This window comes from Actinia tenebrosa, unplaced genomic scaffold (assembly GCF_029948245.1).
Source record: "Actinia tenebrosa isolate PJP-AT-01 unplaced genomic scaffold, QUT_ActTen_1.0 PGA_scaffold9__36_contigs__length_13948895, whole genome shotgun sequence".
In the NCBI taxonomy this organism is placed as follows: Eukaryota; Metazoa; Cnidaria; class Anthozoa; order Actiniaria; family Actiniidae; genus Actinia; species Actinia tenebrosa.
In genome coordinates this window covers 12,751,128-12,773,259 of record NW_028292586.1, presented here as the reverse complement: position 1 = coordinate 12,773,259, position 22,132 = coordinate 12,751,128, and the positions used below count along the sequence as shown (strand labels likewise).

Below are 22,132 nucleotides of genomic sequence, written 5' to 3'. Positions count from 1 at the left end.
AAACCTGTGACAAATTTTAGGATGAAACGATCAATTGAACATAAGGTATGACATTAATACATATGTATGGAAAAACCTTTTGTCACAACTTCGCGATTCGTTGCTTTTTTATATATATCAGACACAGCCGCAATGCCAGTGCTACTGCAGCCGTGGTCCCCAGGGTCCACCAGGACCACCCGGCCCACCCGGCCCACAAGGTACCCCCGGTCCGGCTTATCCCAAACAATCCATGCAGTGTATGCAAAACTCAACATAGATCAACAGATCCCAGTGCCCTAATGAATATAAAAAGTGGGGTCCCCGTAGTGGAGCTATGCTCTGTAGGGTTTCCCTGCCCTTGTGGCGAAGCTTATAAAATAAAATAATAAAATAAAGTGACAGGCTGTGTTTGTGGCCAGTGGTCTATATTCTCTTACCCATACTAGCCACGCATCTTTCTGCATAGATTACATTTCAGAGAAAAATCCAGTATAAAAGAAAAAAATGGGCTTTATTTTTATAAGATTTCAAAATACTTTGTTTTACATGGCTCGCTAACGGTGATACGTCAGTTTATTTTTTGTTATTTGTTTTGGTAAAGGCGTCTTGATGTGGGGGTGCCCACAAAGTCTAGAGTAAAGCGGCTTTGTACTTGGTTGGTCAGAGATCGAGAAGGGGTACCTATGAGTGTTTCTTGCTGTTCTTTGGGCATTGAAGGCTGGAGGACAAAATCACCTGCAAATTCGATTCAGTACACGACTGAGAAGATCGACCAATGAAATATCAAATCATTATGGATGGATGAATGAATGGATGGATATGGATGGATGGATGGGATAGGATGGTTTAGAATAGCTAGATAATGATGAGATGAACAAATTTTAAAAAAAAGTTTTTTTGATGAAAGAATATATAGATGAAAGGGACGGTGACGAAAAGGTAAAGCTCATTGCTGAATACGTACGTTCCGCTTGAAGAGCGATTCTTATGGGATTATCGTCGGGCATCGTCTCATTTCTTCGGAGCAAATCTACGTACAAACAAAAATAATGATTTGAATAAAACAACAGTTCCTTACAAAATATACAAGATGCTAAATTACGGGCAGAATAGTTTTGATTCCACAATACCTGCTCTGGTGTCTAGAGGGAACTGGAAAGCGTTACGGATCTGGGAAGTCCTGGAGTCCAGTGTTCTTCTATCTTCGCTTTCCACCATTAGTTTTGGAGTGATAGATTTCCTGTAATAGTACGTACATGAACCTCATCTCAGTGTGTGTGTTTGGGAGTAAAGGTATTCTTTGAGGCGCAAAAGAACGATCAAAATCATGAAAGAACAACCGTCATTTTCATAACACTACCAACCTTCTTAATGTGTCATACATTCCCTAAGAATCAAACAGAGAAATTTTCAGCTATTCCAAAATATATTGAAGAATTTAAAAATTTTTTCAAAATATTTGCGTTATGATGTCAAAAAGGTCTTAAAATTTACCTGGAGTTTTAAATACTGTCTGTTCTTGTCTACCAGCTTTTCCGAGATTTCATTAAAGCGTGCTTTGGTTTCTTCAAGCTCCTTGGACTTGGCTAATTTATGGGAAATAATGAATAAATGAGGGAGAGTAGGCAACAAAATGAATGAATGAAGATGAGTGAATACCAGAACGGATGACTAAATAGAACGAATGAATAAATAAAAGGATGAATAAATGACCTTAACTCACCAGATATTTGGTTCTTCAAAGCTTTTTTAGTTTTACGTCAAAGAAAAATGCCTAAATGCCAGTTTAACGTTACCGCACTCTCAGATGACTCAGCACCCAAAAAGGTTAGATGCCACGCCCCATAGATAAGTTGGGAAGAGAGAGAGAGAGAGAGAGAGAGAGAGGGGGGGGGGGGGGGGGGGGAAGGGGGCGAGGTTGCATGCACGAGGAGAGGGATGCTTGGTTTGGCGTTGAGCTCATGCACTACGTATGCTGTATTATTTTACTTGAAAGAAAGATACACGAAATCTCTGTCTGTGCTTTCGTGATTGTTTGTTCATAAAATTTCTCCATTTGCGACGTCTTTTCTTTTGAATTGTTTGCAACATACTCCTGGTAGGTTCGCTCTTGAAATATCTAGAAAGGAAACCATAAAAATGGGAAAATCATTTCACCAACATGTCTTCTAAGGATCTTATATTTTAATAAGTTATTTTACCTGGTATGTCCAAAAGGATAGTGCACGAGTTGCTATTTCCATGATAATCTCTGGGCGATGACCAGCAAGTATCATCTGCAATATCAATGTTTCAAAAACATGTTTGACCTTTGCAAGATAGAGCATAATAACCAAGAGAATGGCTTTGTCGTAATGAGAAAGATATGTTGGTCTCAACATTTTTGATTAATTTTCTTACTGATTTGTATTGTTCTGGTGGTTGCAATTCCACGCGAACCACGTCGTATTTTCCTGAAAGATTCGCTTCGCCTGAAAATAGAATCAAAGTTCATCACTTATTACACTGAAAATATTTTGATTTTAGCTGAAATTCATAGTTTCCACTGTTACAGCAAACACTTACAGGCTGGACAAGAGTATCCTTTTTGAAATTCTCTAGTTCCATCTTCATCACAAAATATATCTGTTTTATTGCTAAGGAATCTAAACAGCCTCATCATAAAGAACAACAGAAACATCAACTTCAAAAACAACAACATCCATAACAAGAAAAAAACAATTCAACCAACAACTCAAGGATACGTGAACATGAAGTAACCTGCAAAAGTAAACAAAAAGAAAAAGTTAAAACTCCGTATTAGCTCAGTTTTTATTTATCTAATATAAGCTTAACTTAAAGCTCTCTAATAACTTCTTATTTCTCTAATATAAGCTTAAAAGAAAGATTGAAAACACTGATTAAAAACGACATCGAAATTTTTAGTCCCACACAAGAAAAAAAAGCAACCTACCCATCCAAATGTATTCACCCTTTTCCTACATTTTCTGAAATTACACAATAGGTCGTCTCCGGCTGCCATTCTTAAACTTTTTTCTATAGGAAAAACTGGAGAAGAACGGTTAAAATTACTTTATAATTTATTGAAGAAATTTAAATATATTGACTATGTCAAAGTTGAACCTTTTCGTAGCAAGAAGGACTGCAAGTAACGGTTCAAAAACGCGACTAAAACATCAAAGGCTTCAAATAACGAAGCAATCTCAAAACTAGAATGATAAATAAAATAGTAACTACGCTAATTTACCTTTTGAATGAATAAAAACCAGTTAAATGAGAGTAAAAAGTTCACACATCTCTAAAAACTTTGTCACCAGTTTTGAAAATTCCGCCATAACAATAACTGCGCATGCTCAGAGGTACTATATCCTTCCCAGAACCCCTTGCGATAAGAGTAAAAAAGAAATTCCCATTTTATCGACCTGCATTTCATCCAACTTTATTTTTATCCCACTTTCTGTCACTTATTGAGTTTTATATTACTAAGAGTCTATTCAAAAAATGTGATCAATTGTGATCCATTTAAAAAAAATTTTTTTGTTTTGAATTAAGGGAAAAGAAGTAGGTATCAATTTTATTACTGTGTCTTAAAAATTATTCATCTCCTACTCTGTAACATGCGAACTAGTACCGTAAGATATTTATCATAACTTTCAAGCAATTTAAGCAAGTAGACGAACAACCAGAAACCGGGTATGCAAAGAAAGAAACAGGTTTATCTTGCTTTATCGTAGTTTAAAGTCTTCAGGAATGAAACTGTGTACAGAATATTGATTTATTCGAGAAGGAATTATTGTAAGAAAAACCTAATTTGATTAATATAAAGGATCATGAATGCACCTAAAATGAACAATGCCTCCCCGATTTTTCATTCGACTAGTTGCGGATTTATTACGGAATATTTCAAATGAGGTCAAACAGGTATGTATTCTTGGGGTTCCTGTTATATTGCTGCACGTGAGGTCCTGGATTGGCATCAATGAGTTTCTTATCAAGAGGGTTGAGTGTTTGCAAGACTTTAGTGAGATTTTCTTCAAAAAACATCATAATGGCACAAGCATTTGAATCTGGAGTCTTTTCTGCTGCTTTCATAACATGTCCTAACCTTGAAACAGCCAAAGCATTAGCTAGGTAAGCCTGTAAATAGACGATAATGCCCAAACAGCTGACAAACATCCGCATTTTGTGGCGCAGGAATATCGTCTTCTTGAACGGAAATTGCAACTGAAAATTGTCAATCTTTCGAGTTTGAGGTCATTTTATCCTTCTCAAAAGCTTAATACAAATCCATAAACTTAATAGAACTCCATCTGAAACTTCTTTAGGACCTGTACTTGTAATCCATTGTTTTAAACTGGAACCAACTGCGAATTTATGACACGAAATTCTTTCGCCCTAGAAACATGTGGGTTTTCTTTACATTCTCAATTTATTCCTAAAAATATTTATTTTTTTGTAAACGCTCTTATCCACCCAGTGATATGGTGAATGCCTTAAATATCTTTAGTTTTAGTGGTTTAGGAAGGGTTTTTAGAAGTAAAGCTTTATAAAATTAAGAAAACAAGTTTGTTGAGCTGTCAAACTTGATTTTCCAGTACATGAAATAGCACCGTCGACTTAAAAAATAACAATGAGATTAATTACTCAACTGTGAAAAAAATACGTGTTAAGATGTTGTTTACCAAATCTGGCCCTTAAGCTCTTAAGAAATGCAATAAATATTGCAGTTGTTTCATTAACAAGCGTTTTTAAATTTCCTACGTACGTGTATACAATTGATTCCATGAATCTACGAAACGAAATTTATATAAGAAGAGCAAAACGCTGAGGAGGTAAGGAAAACCTCGATACGGTTTTGGATTTATGCATTTAAGGTTACAAATGTTTCGAGTTATGCACTTGACACACCCATGTTTTAAAAGCCACGCCCACACTGACATCTGTGCGTAACTCGATGACAAACATTGTTGAAATCGCTGAATTATTTTTTTTTTTCAACTTACACTATTAAAATGATTTTATGAAATTTAATGCTTGAACAAATTTATACATTTTTCATAAAAGTATATTTTATGTGTTCATCACTTGTTATTGAAAAATTAATTTTTGTACAAAAATATTTAAAGTACACTTTAAGTTTTTTCTTTTCTATAAATTAATAATCTTGACTGTTTAAAAACTCCTCTCTTACTTTGTTTTCACTTTTTTGTAATTTTTGGATGTCATAATTAGTATAGGAAATCGTATGACCCCAGGTACAATTCCAAATTTATAGGTACCAGTGATGTTTTGAAAGTTTTCAAAATTGGACAAGCCATTAATAAGGCAAGGCCAATTTAAGAACTTCCAAAACATCACAAGTGTCTATAAATCCCGAATTGTTTTGAGAACATTGTCGATTTTTTGTTTATAATACTCAAAATTAAGGCATTTAATTGGGACTCTACAGAGTACAATTTGGGATTTGTACTCCTCTTGTCCAATCAGAATTGAGTAATTTTTGTTGAGTGTATTATAATACTGAATTATTTCCAGGTTTTATAGTGTGGTGAACGATGCCGGTTGGCCTTGCCAAATAATTTGTTAGTACTGGAGGTTGTATCAATACCATTTCCTAAAGGCTGTAATAATGATAGGATATGCTAACTTTCCCAGTAGACTGAGACAGTTGGGATTTTTTTAATCCCCTTCGTAGCATCTGTTATGTTATCCAGAAGTACATTCCAAATCAACCACATGATGCCAATTGTACCACATGTACAAGTTTTTTTACACCAAATGATACAAATGTGGATATTAAGAATTTTTGATTTTACAGGGGTATGGTTGAGCAGAATTTGGCCGCATGTGTCAATGTCATTCCTAACATAACATCAATGTGAGTTATATTTTATTCATTTATCTATTTATTTAAAAAAAATTTTGATGAATTTTTGCCAGCATTTTGAGTTTTTATCCCCATTTATAGCTAATTATGCATATGATATCATACTACCATCAATAATTCATTGTTAAAGAAATAGAAAACGTGCACATGTGCTGTGTATAGTTAATATGAGGTACATAGGGATTGACAGAACATAAGAGAAGTGTTAATGAAGCCATGACCTAAGTATTTTAAGAGTGTTTTTCAACACTTCTCGAGTGTTCTGCTAATCCCCAAGTGCTTTATAACCCACACACAGCACAGCAAGCAAGTCTTTTATTTCTTTCATAAAATGAAAATAAGAGTAACAGATATTTTCAATACAAATGACAAAATAAAAAGTATGCATGCATGCTGTGTGCTTTCATAATGCACTCGTTCCCAACCAATGAGAATGCAAGATTAATAACAGGTATTTAGAAATAATATTTATGGTGTTTGTTTCCTAGTTACACCTGGGAAAACAAACTTGAAGAAGACTCGGAAGTATTGCTGGTAAGTTATAGTCCTTATTTCTCATGTTTTTTAAAATATTTAATATAACCTTGCATGTTTTTTCTTCCTTTTAATATTTTAGCATACATTATAAAAATGTTCTCGTTACACCTTTGGCCTGCCTGTAGGGATGCCACTGAGAAATCTCATTATTTATTTATTCATTGTGGCTGCGTTATTAATGTATGGTAGAGGGGGGGATGGAACAGGTGAAAATTTGAAATGTCCAGAATAATTCTTAACACCCCCCATTAAAGTCATGCAAAAAAATATGATCCCCCCTAAGCAAGGCTTGTAGCTTCTTCAAAAAATTTAAATTTCTGATAAAAATTTGCCCATCCCCCTTTTTCCTACCAAAATTTTCCCGATCCCCCCTCAATTTCACCTGCCCCCCCCCCCCCCCCCCATCTGTCAAACATTATGAACACAGCCTTATTTACCCTTTTTTGTTTTCTTTATTTTATCTTTTTTTTAAGATGGTCAAAACAAGAAGCACCAGAGTTCCTGACATCTCTGATTACATCAAGTATGAACAGTTATTCTCCATATCAGGCATTTGTGTCAACTTTTCCTTAAGTATTATTATTTTATGTTCGCCAGTAAAACTTGATATAAAACTCCCACAGATGATTTTATTCTCAAGCAGCGGTGCAACAAAGGGGGGCAACTTCCCCAAAACATTTGACTTATTTCCTATTTCATTGGGCTACCTGTGGATTTGGTTTGATTGGCACATGAGCGCACCCCTCCAAATGCAAACAGTTATTTCATTAGTTTATATTTACGCTCCACAAAATTACTCCATTCTGATGGAAAAGGAGGTACATTTAAAGGCTTGTTCAATTTTGAAAACTTTCAAAATATCACTTGTACCTATAAATTCTACTCGAATTGTACTCGATCGTGCGATTTCCTTTACAAATCATCAATGTACTATACCTCCAGAGGTGGGCTTATATCTGGAGTGTGGAGTTATAATAAAGATATTTGCATTACAGTAGCTTTTGCTTTCAGTTCAACCCCACTGAGTTACACCAGTACTGTCTTGCAGTAGTGATTAGCAATAAACTCAGTTAGCAGAAAAACTAGTAAACAAAATAACTGGGAAAGCCAGGGCTTATAACTAGGATTTTGAAGTAATGGATAGTTTCAAATTTAATCATTAGATTTGCTTTTTTTATAGAAAAAATCATCCATATGATGTTCCAGAAGTCATAAGCCTCAAGGTGTGTAACACAATCAAACGTATTAGACTTGTTGGGTTCCTTCTGCTTTCCACCTTAATAACTATGATGGTTTATTCTGGGGGGGGGGGGGGGGGGTAAATTTATTAAGTCTTTATTCTTTATTCTTGCTCCAAGGGAGGGGTGCTAGCCTAGCCACCCATCCACCCACCCGAGTGAAAGAGCTCTTTAGAAAAATCATTGTGCTACAAATATCACCTTCATTGCTCGACACTAATGCTAGACCACAAGTCTAGAACTAATAATTCTTTTCTCTTGGCTTGTGAAAATTAGGACTCACTCTTCTAAGTACTAGAGGGTTTTTTGGAGTACTGTGCTAATAGATTACTCTGCTGGGGCTTCTGGATTTATAGAATTGCTAGCCCATGGTATATAACTTTAGTATAAAGTACTCCACACCCCTAAAGTTCACCTGAATCCAGTGCAGTCATCTATCTCCTGTATCATCTTACGCTACACTTCATTACTCATTTTATTCTTCTTACATTTTCAGATTGATCAAGGAATGCCATCATATCTGGATTTCCTCGATAAGAAAACGGTAGAGAAAACAACCGAGTAATTGATCAAGGCAACAGGAAAGGAAAAACTAATAGATTGTATTAGTGCTGCTTGGAGACATGCCTGCCTTGCATGTCTGACCAAGACTTAATAGATTTTATGAGCAAAGTTTATAGACATTAATCAAAGACGTTTAATTTAACCATCACATTATTTTAATGCTCCACAAATGAAGCATTTACAGTGCGACACACCCTACCTTGGCCACCCAACTTATTTTTTTACTAGTTAGCCAATCAGACAACAAGAATTTGTGCATTTGCATGTCATACTCTTTGCACTTAACTTAAGAAACGGCTAGGAATTTGCCTTGGGGAAGGGATTCACCAATATTGGTAAATTTATTCATTGGGTGGCCACAGTATGGCACGTCATGCTGAAAAAAAGATGAAAAGTAGTTGGCAGTTTTAAAGATTGTTATCTGTTTGTAGGGTATATTTGATAGTTCAAAAGAAATAAAAGTTCTCAAAGAAAATATTGACTAAGGAGTTAGAATTCAACATTCTAACTACTTTCGCTTGAATTTTTCATTTGAAAACGCACACTTTTGGAAGCGCTTTGCCCTTCTGTCTACACTAAAATAGTCGGAAACCCATACATTCTGGTAAATATTTTTGAATTCTGTTTAATATATTTTATTCGTTCAGGATTGATTTCTATACGTTTCGATGGCTGAGAGAGATTTTCACACTGTGATTGGCTGATTTGAGTGGTTGTCATTTCGTGCAGTTTATTAAGTTCCAAGATTTTCAGCCATTGACTTTGATCACAAAGCACCATGTTTATTCCCATAAAAATATAAACCTTTTGTTTAAACCTGTGGATGCTCTTTCTAAAATTTAAAATTCAAGAATGGAAAGCCATGTGGGAAAGTCTATTGTTCAAGAAAGGCCCATACTAAAATGACTCTAACTTTAATTTGAGCTCCTATGCTATACCTTGAGTTTCACAATCCATGGGCTAGAATATCTAAATTTTAATTATGGAATAAAATGAATTGTAGAAAAAATATCAACATTTTAATCAATCCTAGTTTTAATAACCAGTATACCTAATGTTTAGATTTTTTACCATTCACAGAGGTTATGTTTCCTAACTGTAATTCTGTACAGATATTTGTAATGTCAATCAGAATATCAATTTAGTGTCAGTCCAATACAGCAGAAATACTATATTCTGCTTCTGCGATATTGGAAAGAATTTGAGAACACAATGCATCCTCTAGCCCACTATTAAATTGTACGATCACTATCATAACGACCTATTGTAAACAATAAATTTATTTTTTAAGGTTTTAACCAATACCCATAAAAGAATGAAACCCTTGAACACCTTTACATATAAAATAATTTTTGGTTTTGGATAAATTTTTCATTAAAATGCCTTAATAACTGGGATTTCATGCAAAAACAAAACTGCCCTGCTAGTTGAATCTTGAATGAAAATAAAAAATATTCATTAATTCCTTGATTGAGTCCCACTGAAGCCTGTACGTTGTTATGATGGTTCCTCGTACACAATTGAGAAGGACTGTAAATGGTATACCAACCAACATGGCAGTCCTGTTTTGTCATTTCATTTTCTTGACTATGAACAGGTATAAGTTTGTAAATCTCTCATTACTTTGAATTTCTGGCTGTGAACAATTCATTGAATATATTTTTCTAGGTTCTGACTTGGAATCTTCCTGCTTTGGTTACATACTTTACTCCTTTAAATGGCTTGTATTTCTTAAAAAAGGAGAAAAATGAAGAATATTATTAATTTTCATGGGGGAGGTATGGATATTTCCAGGAGCTAAATATGCAATATACACTCTCTATAGACCCTCACCACTCCATGGAATGGTATGGATATTTTCTGGAACTACAAAGTAGACCTTCACACCCTCTCCATCACTACCTTGTCAACACTAATCCCCTCCATGGAGGACGTATGGATATTTTCTGGCACTACACCAATACACCCTCCTCAGACCCTCCCCATCACTTGTAAACTCCAATCCCCCTTTCCTGACATGGGGTGGGGTGTGGGTGGCGAGTTGGCTTGGATATGGACTAACACTATTCAATACTCACCTCTCCATACAAGTCAAGTCTGCTAACTTTGATGCCTGATGCTGCTAGTTGTGGGATTCTGAATGCAACCTGTTGTTTATACAAGAATAATGTAAGATACTGTATTGTTCCTACATGTATGTTTTGTGGTGGTTGGGGGGGGGGGGGGGGGGGTTGTGGTGAGTAGGCAGTGCTGGTAGAGAGAAGAGTTGAGTGAAGATTTGTTGCATAAACTTGATGTAATCGGAGCCAAACTTGCTAGCCAAAGTCCATAGGCAGTCCTTTTTCTTGACTAGACGCTCTTAAGCAAAATACTTACAGATATCGTAGTAGATTCATCTGGAGGAGGAACACCAGTTTGTAAAGACATCTGTAAAATATAGGGAAAAAATAGAATACATTAATGAAAAAGTCACAGTTCAAATGCAAATTTTGAAATCAATGTAATTTATAGTACTTTACTTACACTTCCTCTTAATATTGGTAGCTTCTGAGGTAGAATTTTACCTACCTGGAAAAAAATCAAAAGATAAAAAGACATATTTAGCTTGGGTGTGATATTTTCCCATTTAAAACCATGTCATTCTATTGTGATAATTATATTCTTTGTTTTTGCCTGAAAAACAGTAAGAAGTAGAATTATTACTTACATCCCACTTAAGTTCTTTCCTGACAGGATCAAATGTATAGTTGCCAACTAAAATTGGAACAAAAAAATGAAAATAATAATTTTTAGCATTAACAATAACCATCTACAATATAAAAAAGTTAAATACAGCCAACAACAAAATATTAAATATTGAAGTGTAATCTTACCTGATGGTGACAGGTTGACATTTAAGACTTGCTTTGGAAATGGGACAGTGATAACAACATCCTCTACCTAGAGATATAATAGGCTTTTTATTTACTATAATCACAAATAAAGTATACAGAAAGATGTTAAGATTAAGGATACAGGACTAGTGTACAGGGCCCAGTTGTTCAAAGCCCAATTAGTGCTAATCCTGGGTTAACTCTTAATAAGACCTATAGAGTTAATCCTGGATTAGCGCTAATCCAGCTTTGAACAACCTAGCCCAGGGCTCAAAATAACAGCTGGACATTAGAAAATGTCTGCCGAGAATTGGAAATTGTCTGGTTAACTCTTTGCCTTGTCTATCATTTACACCAGTAATGTCAAGTCAGACACGAGGTATGACCATGGTAAAACTAATTTGGCCTGTCATAATGACCAGCAACATACCAGCCCTGGTGTACACATAAAACAGTTGACTCACCACTTTTCCCATGGTCTGTTTTGGTCCTACTGTCAAGTCAAACCTTCCAGATCCTCCCTGATAAGAAAACAATATGGCATCCTCTCATTCTTTCTTCCTTGCTACACATTAAATTTCAGGGGGCATGTTGCATGGGCACGATAGTTTATTTAATATAATTTGTCAAGAAAATGTTCCATGTGCATGCAGTGAAGGACATTTATCTATTGTGTTTATATACAACGTTCAAGAGTCAACTACTTTAAAATGGAAGGGATCGAATTCATTAAGTGTGGGATTCAATGCCTTACCTCAGAGTATGATATTTGGTGTTTAACATAAACTGGGATTGCCATAGAACTGTAATAAAAGTCAGTAGTAAAATTATTTAAACAACTAATTGACATCAGATTTTTATGTCTGCCCTGTTATTGATGATAAATTGCGTCATCACATTGTCAAAGTAGTGTGATCAATGAGGCATAGCCGAGTAGATCTGCATACTACTTTGACAATGTGATGATGAAATTTATTGTCAATAATTGTCAATAAGAGGACAGACACATAAAAATCTGAATCTATTTTTTTTACAATGTCAAAAACAACAATAAAAACATCTCTTTTCTAGTGATCAAAAAGACCAACGGAAAGAGCGCATGCTCGATGACGACAGCTTTATCCGTCTGTCCTCTTATTGATGATAAAATTCAGCCAATCTGCACCAATCTTGTAAAACACCTTATTTAGTTTAGATGATACACAAATTCAAGATGTATAATTTTTGAAAATGGGGTTTCATGGTCATTGGTCTGGTTTAATTTGTGGAGGAAGGAAAACTGTTGAACCCAGAGAAAAACAACAATTGATCTAGATTTTTATCCAAATCTTTTAGAAGACAGTGTTTTATGATCATTGTTTTCAGGGCTGTATCCCTGTTTCCTTACCCAGTTGTGATGTGGTACGACAGCAATCTGTAGCTCCCATCAGGAGGAACAAATGATAGTACTTTCTCTGACTGCAAAAGGTTTAAAATAATTAAAATAAATATCAAGTTGTTGGTAATTGTTTATTCACCATTTTCCATACATTGGTTCACTGGTCAAACACAAAGTGCTCAAGCGAGGCACCAAGGTACTTTCAAAGGATTATTCAAATTTGAACCATGCAACCTCGACTGAATGCTTTGTGTATGACCAGTGAACTGATGTATGGAAAACAGTGAATAGAGTTAGCATAAAAAGGGAATATTCATACCTCCCATCGTTTGAATCGAACACAAGGGTGAAAGCTTGGATCATCTAGAAGTCGTGGGTTGACTAATGACATGGTCAGATCTGTTGAAAAGAAAACATAACTTATGACCAAAGCGTCCACCAAATGGGAAAGAAAAAAGAAGAATAAGAAGAACATAAGTCATGATGAAATCAAGAGATTTTTTCTATACCTGGCATTCCAGACAGCTTACAAACACTATCAACCTTTAAAGAAACAACAATCAATCAATCAATAATGTGAAGGACTGCAAACTACGGTATCCATAACTCAAGTCTACCCTGGTCCTCTCCCTTTCCTTCACACCCCCAGCACCTCCATCAAAAGAGAAGAACTAATGGCATTTCCTTCTTCATTAAAGGCATCTTGTACACTAAGGTGATCATTAATTACACTCTCAACTGCTTGGAAATTTGACCAAACTATGGTTGGGAGAGACCTTTGGAAGGTACTGTTAAAATATACCCTCATCTCTCCCCCACCCTTACGCCATGGAAATTTGAACCTTCCTGAACAGGCAGGTAAAATTGATTATCTTTAAAAGTCCTCAAAACTTACTACTCCTTGGATTTCAGTAAAGACCACAGAACCCTGACGAAAAACAAAAATGGTCACCTTTAGTAAAATAATATTGAAATGCATGTACATTAGTCTGAAGACGTACAGTACAATGCAACTCTTCCATAAGGCTTCTTCAGAAGAAGAATGAACCAAGAAATCGATTTTGAATCTCACTTACATTTCTGTCAATAATGCAATCGATCTCTTCTATTATGTCAAAGTAAATCTAGGAATGGAATTTGCAAATGATTTACAAAGCTTATATTAAATAAAATTGTAATGAAGGTGCTAATTATTATACAAAACAAAAGTGGACAATCATAGCAAAAAAAGAAACAATCTATACACCTAAATCCAATGGCCAGTTGAAAACGAGGCATCCAGGGCCAAATTTACAGTATTTCCTTATGAATTGATGCTGCAAAATTGTCGCTATCGCTATTCCTCTTTGCATCTACGACATATTATTTTTTTGCATTTGGCCCTGGATGCCTCATTTTCATGTAACACAATCGGCCGTGCGTCATTTTGGATTTAGGTATATGCTACCTCGTTATTCGTGTATTTCACTCCAGTTCTTCTCCAGGGCACATTAGATAACTGACCAGTCGGCAAGTGTGTTCCAACACTAGACAACATAAAACAGAGGAGTAAGCTAATTCAGTACATAACAACTGGTATTGGGATTGGTACAGGGTCAAAAACTTACTGTGATGATCCAGTAACTGTATTAACCACTTGTCGCACGATACTTGGGGGTTTGATAAGCTCCTTTAAGATATTTGGCTCTGTTGCTAGGGGAAAACCATTATCAAGCATCTCTTCAAGTAGCTGGGAATTTAATATTTTGATTCTTTTATTAGTAGCACAATAGATATATTTTACTAAGGAGAAATATTTCTCTTTTCAAATGTGATCTCTCCCATCCTGTGGTCTCATCCTTACCTCTCCCTTACCTGATAGACTAGGACTATAGGGATTTTAAGTTGTGACGTATTTCCGGGTCCAATCACAAAAAAAGATCGCTAAAATCTTGCCACAACTTATTCTGAGAATTTATTCTCTACCTTCAACAATTAGGTATTTGAAAAGAAAATCCTGCTATGAAGAAAAAACACAGAAAAATGTCTGAAGAAGTAATTATGAATTTGGACCCGGAAGTCGTTTTCAATGCTGATTTACGTCACACTTAACAGCTCTATAGATACAGTACACAATCACAATACTTTGTTCTACAGAGGAGAGATATCCCTCTTTTACCTCATAGACTATGACGATGTGCTCCTTGATTAATGATTCATTGCATTCATGGAAGTAATCTTTAAATATGTCCACAGCTCTGTGAAGGAACTCTATTACAAACAGGGGAGGAACTAAAACAACAAATAAAAAAATGTCTGTCAGACTAAATGAATGAATGAATGGATGGATGGATGGGTGGGTGGGTGGGTGGATGGATGGATGGATGGATGGATGGATGGACTGATGGATGGATGGGTGGGTGGGTGGGTGGATGGATGGATGGATGGATGGATGGATGGGTGGATGGATGGATGGATGGAGGGAGGGAGGGAAGGATGAAGGGAAACCTGTGAGTGATGGATAATATAATTACTGATAATAACTCTTCTATACTAACCTTCTGACTGTACAACAGCCACAAAGAACAAATGGTTTCTGTAAATACTTATCAGGTAATAGTGAGGTGTTGCAATAACTGGAGGAACATCCTCTGGTGCGGATGCCTGACATAAAAACAGAGGCAATATATGTATATATATCCACATTTACTATATACAATAAACAAAATATACATGTATAGCATATAATATATGCATGCAGCTGGATTCCTATCTCAGATCACTTGAAACAAGCTAATATTATAAATTTTCTGACCTTTGTTTGTGCTTCAAAGAAATGGTCACATATTGATCTGCTGATGACACTCTTCCAGTGCTTCTCGACAAAAATATCTCTACAAGAAAGTAAAAAAAAACATTACTTCTAAGAGTAAATTGAATAATCTACCCCAAAACGACCATATATAGAAATATATTTGAAAAATAATCCAATAACTTCTGAGAAAATTATGTTCAACGATAGGTGCTCTGTAGTGACGACGTACAGAAAAATGCCAATTCAAGCCATTTTTTTCTAAGAAAAAAGTATTTGAAGGACGCAAATGTTTTTATCTAAGGGGTTTCAATACCTACCCGGTGTTATTAATGATAAAAAGGCTGTTGATCATCGTGAAAATCCCATCAAAGTTTCACTTCCTTTGGAACTTTAGCTTTCCGTGGATTTTCAAGATGGCGAACGACTAGTGCCCAGACTCTCCGCTGGGTCATCCCCAGACTCCTGCTGCGTCCACGTACGCGCGGGCGCGCGTTTGGCCAACATATTTTTGAATCTTTTTCTGCACTTTTTCTAGATGCAGTTTTGCGAAAAATAAGTTTAGAGAAAAGTTGAAAAAAAAGAAAAAAAGATTCTTATGAGCATAAGGTGAAAAAAGAAAAAGAAAAAACACACGTCCAGCAAAAAAAGAAAAGAAAAAAAAAGAAAGAAATCGATTCCACTTTGCCATACCCCCGAGACATCCGCAGAGCTGAGGCGTCGTATGGACTTCGGACCTGACGGCGATTAAATCCTTCTGCCCTTGGGTGTACGAATTACGCAAGAAAATGTTCTAGCCGAAGCATCAGGGGAGAGACCAGCCGGCCCCCAGACCATAAACAGCTAGTCCCTTGCACTCTGCAACGCACGGAATCTGAGAAAAACTGATGTTAAAAAGTCTAGTCTATTCGGTGCATTGTTTTCTCGGCTATTGTTATGCTAATTTCATTGAATCGTGGCCGAGTGGGTAAAAACTTGGGCGTTAGAATAGTCAAGCCGGTTGAGGGAGGTTAGTACTCGGATGGGTGACCTAAAGTTTTACGCCTGGTTTTACCATATGTACTCAAGGTAAGTATTGTTCTTTTTTCTTTTCTTTTCGATCAACAGCGATCGATAGATCGATGCGAAGGCGAACTCTAAGGCAAACTCTCTCTCTTCCTTGCGAGCCGAATTGGAGCTCATTCGATCAGTCAGTGAGCTCGATATCAAGCTTCTTCAATCAGTCAACAGCTAGCCATTCCATCAGTCAGTGAGCTGGATAACATTGATATCAAGCTTCTTCGATCTGTCAAACAAAACTGTCAAACAAACAACTCAATCAAACAAACAATCAATACTTTGTGAAGTCTCAAGTCAAGACACAACTAGTTTGACATTTAAAGTTATTCTTTATTCTAAGATATGGATAGTTCTATCTATGTATTGCAGTTCATGTTCTATTTCATTCACTTAATAGCTAGCTAGAATAGCTAGCTAGCTTTTATTATTCCCAGTTCTTGATGTCTTTTAACAGCAGTGATTTATTATTGTTTCGAATTATTGTTTTCTTTCTTTCTTTCTTTCTTTCTTTTTTTCCCCACGATAGTCGATTCCACGATGTGAATTCTGCGAAAATTAAAAACTGCCAGGCAAAAAAACAAAAAAAACAAAAAAAAAAAAACGTTTTTTTAAGTGCCACCCAAGGGGGAGAGTTACTTGTGTTTTGTGCAGAGAAAAGACAAACATGCTAAAATTTAAATCTTTAAAACTATTAAGTTTAGGTATCAGCATGAAGTTTCTATACAAAAACAAAATACTTTAAAACGATTTTAGAATTCGTTGTTTTAGTTGAGGAATCGTCCCGGAAAATTAAAATTAAGCTCCAATCGCGCGGCAAACTACGCCATGTCGAAATGCTTATAGTTTATCATCCAGCAACTCTTCCAACTTGCGATTGCAGCAACTCGTTTTTTATTCGCAGTAACTTGTTTTTTTGTTTTTGCTATGTTTTGACACCAATTAATCTAAAATAGAGAAACTCGTCTAAAATGCAGAAACTCCTTCTATATTATCAGAAACTCGTCTAACTTTCTTTTTTTTTTCTTTTTCAATTCCTGTGTCGATCGATTTTCCCCCCATTTTTTCGGGCGATCGGTACTTCACATCTTTTCCCAGTCCATGCAGTTGGACATACGCAGTCGATTGTCTGTTTTGTTCCTTCTATTTCTTGTATACATGTACCGCCATTTAGACACCATGTTGTGTTAGCAGGGGGGTCACAGACTGTTTAAAGAAGCGAAATGGAGAAAAGAAAAATGAAAAGAATCAGAGAAAAGGAAACTGTTTATGAACAATCGAACGATCCATAATATCAAAGATAAGTAGACCGATGGAGAAAAAGATCAATGGATGGATGAGTGAATTAGTACAAAATAAATTTAAACGGACAAACGAATGAACGAAATGAATGAATGAATGAAAGATCAGTGAACGAATGTATATGTATAGGCTGGTGAATAGGAATAGATGAATGGACAATAAAAAGGGCCTTACTTTTAGTGATTGTTTTCTTCATCGATTTAGAACTGGATTTGTTATATTCTAATTTTCCATTGCTGCTACCTTGGTGAATGATTTAAAAGAGATTTTACATTTAAGAATTATTATATAAGATAACTCACAAACGAATCAAATTAGTACAGTTCATACCTATGTAGTTTGCCGTGAGACAAATTACCAGGAAAAGTGCTGTAAAAACGTTAACGTGCATCTTTGGGCAGTCTAGTGATAATAAATAAATGTTGATAATTGATTAATGCCAACGCGACCACCGGGGGAAAAAAAAGCTTTAGGACCTAATTTCTTTAAGAATAGATTAAATAAATGATATTTTGATCAAAATATCGAGATTGCTAGAAAAAGAATTTGCTTATTTGATTCCAATCTGCTTTCTTGTCACGTGAGTAGTTGTTAAAAATGGCGGCCTATTTACGTCATCATGACCAAAAAATTTTATTTCTTATTTCAAGTAAAGCTCAAATTACTTACTTCATAGAATTTGTTCCTATAAAAAACACTCTTGATTTGCATCGTCTAGTGGTATCGGTAGGTTTTGACACACTAAAAATGCCACCAGGTAGACGTGCGATCACTTAACCCATTATTTATAGATGTAACAGTAAGTTAATTAGTTATGGCACGACACAAGTCGACCTGCTCCGATCACAGGCACCCGTTTTAAAGCAAGTTCAGCTTTGGTTTAAAAATAACTTAATTTGATTGACATTGCGAAACCTTATTGATTATTCGATCATGTCATAAGACCGGGTCGCCCACTGATTCCCACTTGCGATTTTCAACGTTTGCTGGCTAGTCCACAAGTTCGTGATCATTAAGATCAGCATGCATGTCATTCTGAGTCACGTTCATTTTAATTTTAGCGCGCAATTTTAATCAGTTCATTCCGGTAAAGATTTCGTTTGAAATAAAGCCACCTGACGCAAAGAAAATTCTTGGTCAACCTTCCGCAGGTGTGTTCGCGTTTGCGTTGATATTAATTAATTGAATCGAACTCATTTTTCTCTTATAAAACCAGGAATGATTGATGGACGCGAAGGTCTATGAACTCCGGCATCGATTAAAAAAAAAATTAATCAAACTTTCAGCTTTTGAAAGGATGTAAATGAGCTTAATGTATAGCAAAAACGTGCACGACGTCTATAATTTGATTTATCCTTCTAGATTCTGAATTTTGGTAGTTTTTTTTTTTGGAAAATCCGGAACCGCGCATAGCTGGAATGGACTGGACTTCGATTATCTGGATCGTGCGGATCGTAAAAGCAGTTTTTACGCCAAATTTGCAGCTTTTATTCTCTAACTTTTATTTCAATATTCATAACTGGTAATTTTTGACAAAAGTTTTGCACTAAATCAACATTTAAATTTTTTTTAAATAATAATAATAGTAATAATAAAGAATGTTCTTATACACATATAAAAAACTCTATGTGTTTACAATAAATATGGATTATTGTCTAGCCATCGTCTAGCCATCCACCAACAGTCAAACACTTTTATTAGTATTTTTGAGATTTTACCAACATCTTTGGAGTGTGGTGAAGACAATGTTTTCTGAGGTTTTACAGTTTCCACAAGCAATAGTCCCCTTCACAGTTCCCTGCACCATCTTGAAAGGTAGCCATGCCTTTGCATTGAAGCGAGACAAACGGTGAGCTTGCAATGATAGAGACCTTTTTTTAACACCTTGGAGAATTATTCACATGTCTCTGTCATTGCAAGCTCACCATTCGTCTCGCTTCAATGCAAAGGCACGGCTACCTTTCAAGATGGCGCCAGGAACTGTGTGAAGGAGACTATCAAACAAATATAATTGAAATATCAAAGAATATCATTGTAATATTATCAAATCAACAATTTTTTTTGCTCATGGTCATTAACACAACTTTCTCATCTTTTCTTTTGCTATTTAATCCATTTTTATTTCAATGCTGCTTTTTACCATATTAAGTATTTGGAGCATAATACTAATGTCTCTATGCTCTTACAATATGAGAAAATACAATAGATAGAAATATAAAACTTTTGTAACAAACTGATTCTAAAATTTTTAAATTAGATTAAATTTTTAATCAAAGCTAGTTAAGAAAAAATCTTATGGAGTTATGTACAATATTATTATTTGAAACTATTTATAGGAAAAGTCAGTCCCTACAGTGTGGGATATATGGGATGTTTGATTATCGAATGAAGCATTATTAGTCTTGTAAAACTACTCATCATGATTACATTATTTCAAGTATTTCTTAGATATAAATATTATTCTGTATAGGGAGGAGGTGGGGTGTTTGGCCTGGCTTCAGGCCCTGCATATGGAGGAGGGGTGGGACCAGGATAGGTTGCATCAGCTGTCGAAGGTTGACTCACAGAATTTCCTGAAAAATGAAGAAATTACTCCTTATAAGTTGAATGGTAAATTACATATGAATAAAAGGGAAGTATCAGCTAGAGGAAGCAAAAGGCTGCTGTGTTCCCCTGGAAGTGTTAAAGGAGTTTTACAAAAAACTTATTTTCAAGTCTTCTTTTTACCCCATATAAATTTTCTTTGATGGCAAGCGATCCATTAAACCCTCTCTTGTGACAAGTCTTTTGGGTTGCTAAGGAGTCACCCTCCCCACCTCAGATTAAAGAAACAATTCAGTCAATAACTGTATTAATGTGTCTAAACTTCTAGTGTCCTACAGGTGTCAACACTAATCAAGGACACATAAAACAGCACATAGTCCTGGGGGGTACTCCGCCAGAATTTGGGTAGGGGTGTTCTGCTGGGATTCTGAAAGGGGTACCCTGTTTATGACAAAAAACTCAAATTTGAAGACCCTGTTTATGACAAAAGATATAATTTATTGCACTGAGTTCCTGTTTCAATTATCATGTCATCTCGCGCATTGTTTTTCAATAACCATAATAACCAGTTTCGGTCAATACGAAAGTAGAAACCCTGAATGTGACAGGAAACTCAGGAAGAACTTGGAACTTGAGTGAAATTGCATACCCTGTTCATAATAAGAAGCTCAAAAAACCATACCCTGTTCAGTGGATCAGACCTGTATAGTCCATAATGGGAGTACCCCTCCCCCCCAGAACATAGTGCAGCAATGACAGATAGTGCACACTGTTCTTATAAAACAACTCACCTGATAATGTTGTGGTTGAGGTATTATCATCATCAGTGGACATCCCACATGCACCAGGTAGTTCGTCTGGTGGAGTTGGCGGACCAGGAAGTATTGGGGTAAAAGATGGTGGCATGAGTACTACAGTGGGTGTTGTTGTTGTGGGTACCTTGTCATCCATATCCAAATCAGATAAATTATATCGTCTTGGATGATCCTCTGGTATATAAAGAATTGAAAAAAATTAAATATTAACTAAATGCAAGGTAATGTTATATTCTGGGGATGTAGTGGGTGGAGAAGTGTGTAGATGGAACATTCAAGGCTTCAGGGCCAATCAAAGGATCTTGTATTCTCATTCATTTCAAACTTCTTCTCAATCATTATCCTTTGTGGAGAGCCATATAAATCAGGATTTATGAAGGCATGGGCCTGCAGCGAGTTGGAGGAGGATTGCTAAAGACGTCTTAAATACTACCCCCCCCCCCCCCCCTCCAAAAGAAAGAAATTTCCTTTCTTAAACAAGGAAATTTTAGCTGGGGAGGAGCTTCATCATACAGCTGTTACCTAAACAATTTCCCCAAAAAATCCCCCAAAAATATAAGTTTCAGATTCCTTGGCTCAAATTACCAAGTCATAGCTAAAATTAGGCCTTAGACTGTTTCAATAAAGTCTTGAGTCAGTGTTTTAAATTTATCACTTTCAAATTCAATCATGAAATTAAACTCTGAGTTGTAACCAAAGTGACCTCAACTTACCCAATATCTCTCCCTTCTTTTGGTCAAATTTGTCCAAAATTTTCTGCAGAAGATAAATCTGCGTTTTGTTTTTATTTATAAATCTGCAGAACTCGTCAAAAGCCTCGGGTCCTTTAGATTCTAAGACGTCGAGGAACAACTCCGCTTGTTTTCTCCGGGTTCTTTCAGCAGTAATGTTTTCACAATCATCAGCATCGAAGATACGCTTCGAGCGAAAATAGGCGAAAAATTTATCTGGGTAGAGATTTTTTGCTAATTCATCTCTCATATCGTGTAAAACTTCTATTTTTAAGCTCCAAAATACGTCTTCGTCTCCAACGAAACCGTCCATCTTGTCTTTTTCTTAGAAAATGATTAATACAGAAATTACTTCCTGTTTTGCTCAATCGTTAAAACATACATAGAAGATCCTCAACGATTGGTTAAAACCAATGTTTACTGATTTAGAGCTT

At 35.8% G+C, this 22,132-nt stretch overlaps 5 protein-coding genes across 6 annotated transcripts; 1 reads left to right on the top strand and 4 right to left on the bottom strand.

The window, feature by feature from the left end:
• Positions 1 to 523: 523 nt before the first annotated feature.
• LOC116297727 (E3 ubiquitin-protein ligase CCNB1IP1-like) lies at positions 524 to 3,004 on the bottom strand. Its single transcript, XM_031706009.2, has 12 exons — positions 2,936 to 3,004; positions 2,727 to 2,742; positions 2,548 to 2,607; positions 2,383 to 2,453; positions 2,184 to 2,258; positions 1,987 to 2,101; positions 1,706 to 1,726; positions 1,477 to 1,568; positions 1,347 to 1,369; positions 1,113 to 1,222; positions 947 to 1,012; positions 524 to 717 (listed from the first exon to the last, which is right to left on the bottom strand). Exons 1-12 carry the CDS (start codon positions 3,002 to 3,004, stop codon positions 566 to 568), a joined length of 870 nt encoding a protein of 289 aa, XP_031561869.2. The 3' UTR covers positions 524 to 565.
• Positions 3,005 to 3,941: 937 nt separating this feature from the next.
• On the top strand, positions 3,942 to 8,683 carry LOC116297729 (uncharacterized). Its single transcript, XM_031706011.2, has 6 exons — positions 3,942 to 4,113; positions 5,801 to 5,860; positions 6,358 to 6,403; positions 6,880 to 6,929; positions 7,587 to 7,629; positions 8,141 to 8,683. Exons 1-6 carry the CDS (start codon positions 3,962 to 3,964, stop codon positions 8,207 to 8,209), a joined length of 420 nt encoding a protein of 139 aa, XP_031561871.1. The 5' UTR covers positions 3,942 to 3,961; the 3' UTR covers positions 8,210 to 8,683.
• Positions 8,684 to 8,817: 134 nt separating this feature from the next.
• Positions 8,818 to 15,672, bottom strand: LOC116297723 (AP-3 complex subunit mu-1). 2 transcript variants are annotated; one of them, XM_031706004.2, is made up of 19 exons: positions 15,571 to 15,672; positions 15,254 to 15,332; positions 14,997 to 15,102; positions 14,618 to 14,730; positions 14,067 to 14,188; positions 13,907 to 13,985; positions 13,536 to 13,583; positions 13,355 to 13,387; positions 12,969 to 13,002; positions 12,779 to 12,858; positions 12,469 to 12,539; positions 11,836 to 11,884; positions 11,546 to 11,602; positions 11,082 to 11,148; positions 10,916 to 10,962; positions 10,732 to 10,776; positions 10,585 to 10,635; positions 10,287 to 10,355; positions 8,818 to 9,938 (listed from the first exon to the last, which is right to left on the bottom strand). In XM_031706004.2, exons 1-19 carry the CDS (start codon positions 15,603 to 15,605, stop codon positions 9,873 to 9,875), a joined length of 1,251 nt encoding a protein of 416 aa, XP_031561864.1. In that variant the 5' UTR covers positions 15,606 to 15,672; the 3' UTR covers positions 8,818 to 9,872. The 2 variants fall into 2 exon arrangements, with proteins under 2 accessions (XP_031561864.1, XP_088880878.1); XM_089024752.1 differs by lacking the exon at positions 13,536 to 13,583.
• A 958-nt stretch (positions 15,673 to 16,630) lies between these two features.
• LOC116297730 (uncharacterized) lies at positions 16,631 to 18,418 on the bottom strand. Its single transcript, XM_089024753.1, has 4 exons — positions 18,278 to 18,418; positions 17,939 to 18,010; positions 17,783 to 17,851; positions 16,631 to 17,512 (listed from the first exon to the last, which is right to left on the bottom strand). The coding sequence occupies exons 2-4, from the start codon at positions 17,997 to 17,999 to the stop codon at positions 17,337 to 17,339; spliced, it is 306 nt and encodes a 101-aa protein (XP_088880879.1). The 5' UTR covers positions 18,000 to 18,010; positions 18,278 to 18,418; the 3' UTR covers positions 16,631 to 17,336.
• Positions 18,419 to 19,093: 675 nt separating this feature from the next.
• Positions 19,094 to 22,043, bottom strand: LOC116297728 (uncharacterized). Its single transcript, XM_031706010.2, has 3 exons — positions 21,681 to 22,043; positions 20,944 to 21,141; positions 19,094 to 20,181 (listed from the first exon to the last, which is right to left on the bottom strand). Exons 1-3 carry the CDS (start codon positions 22,009 to 22,011, stop codon positions 20,066 to 20,068), a joined length of 645 nt encoding a protein of 214 aa, XP_031561870.2. The 5' UTR covers positions 22,012 to 22,043; the 3' UTR covers positions 19,094 to 20,065.
• Positions 22,044 to 22,132: the final 89 nt, after the last annotated feature.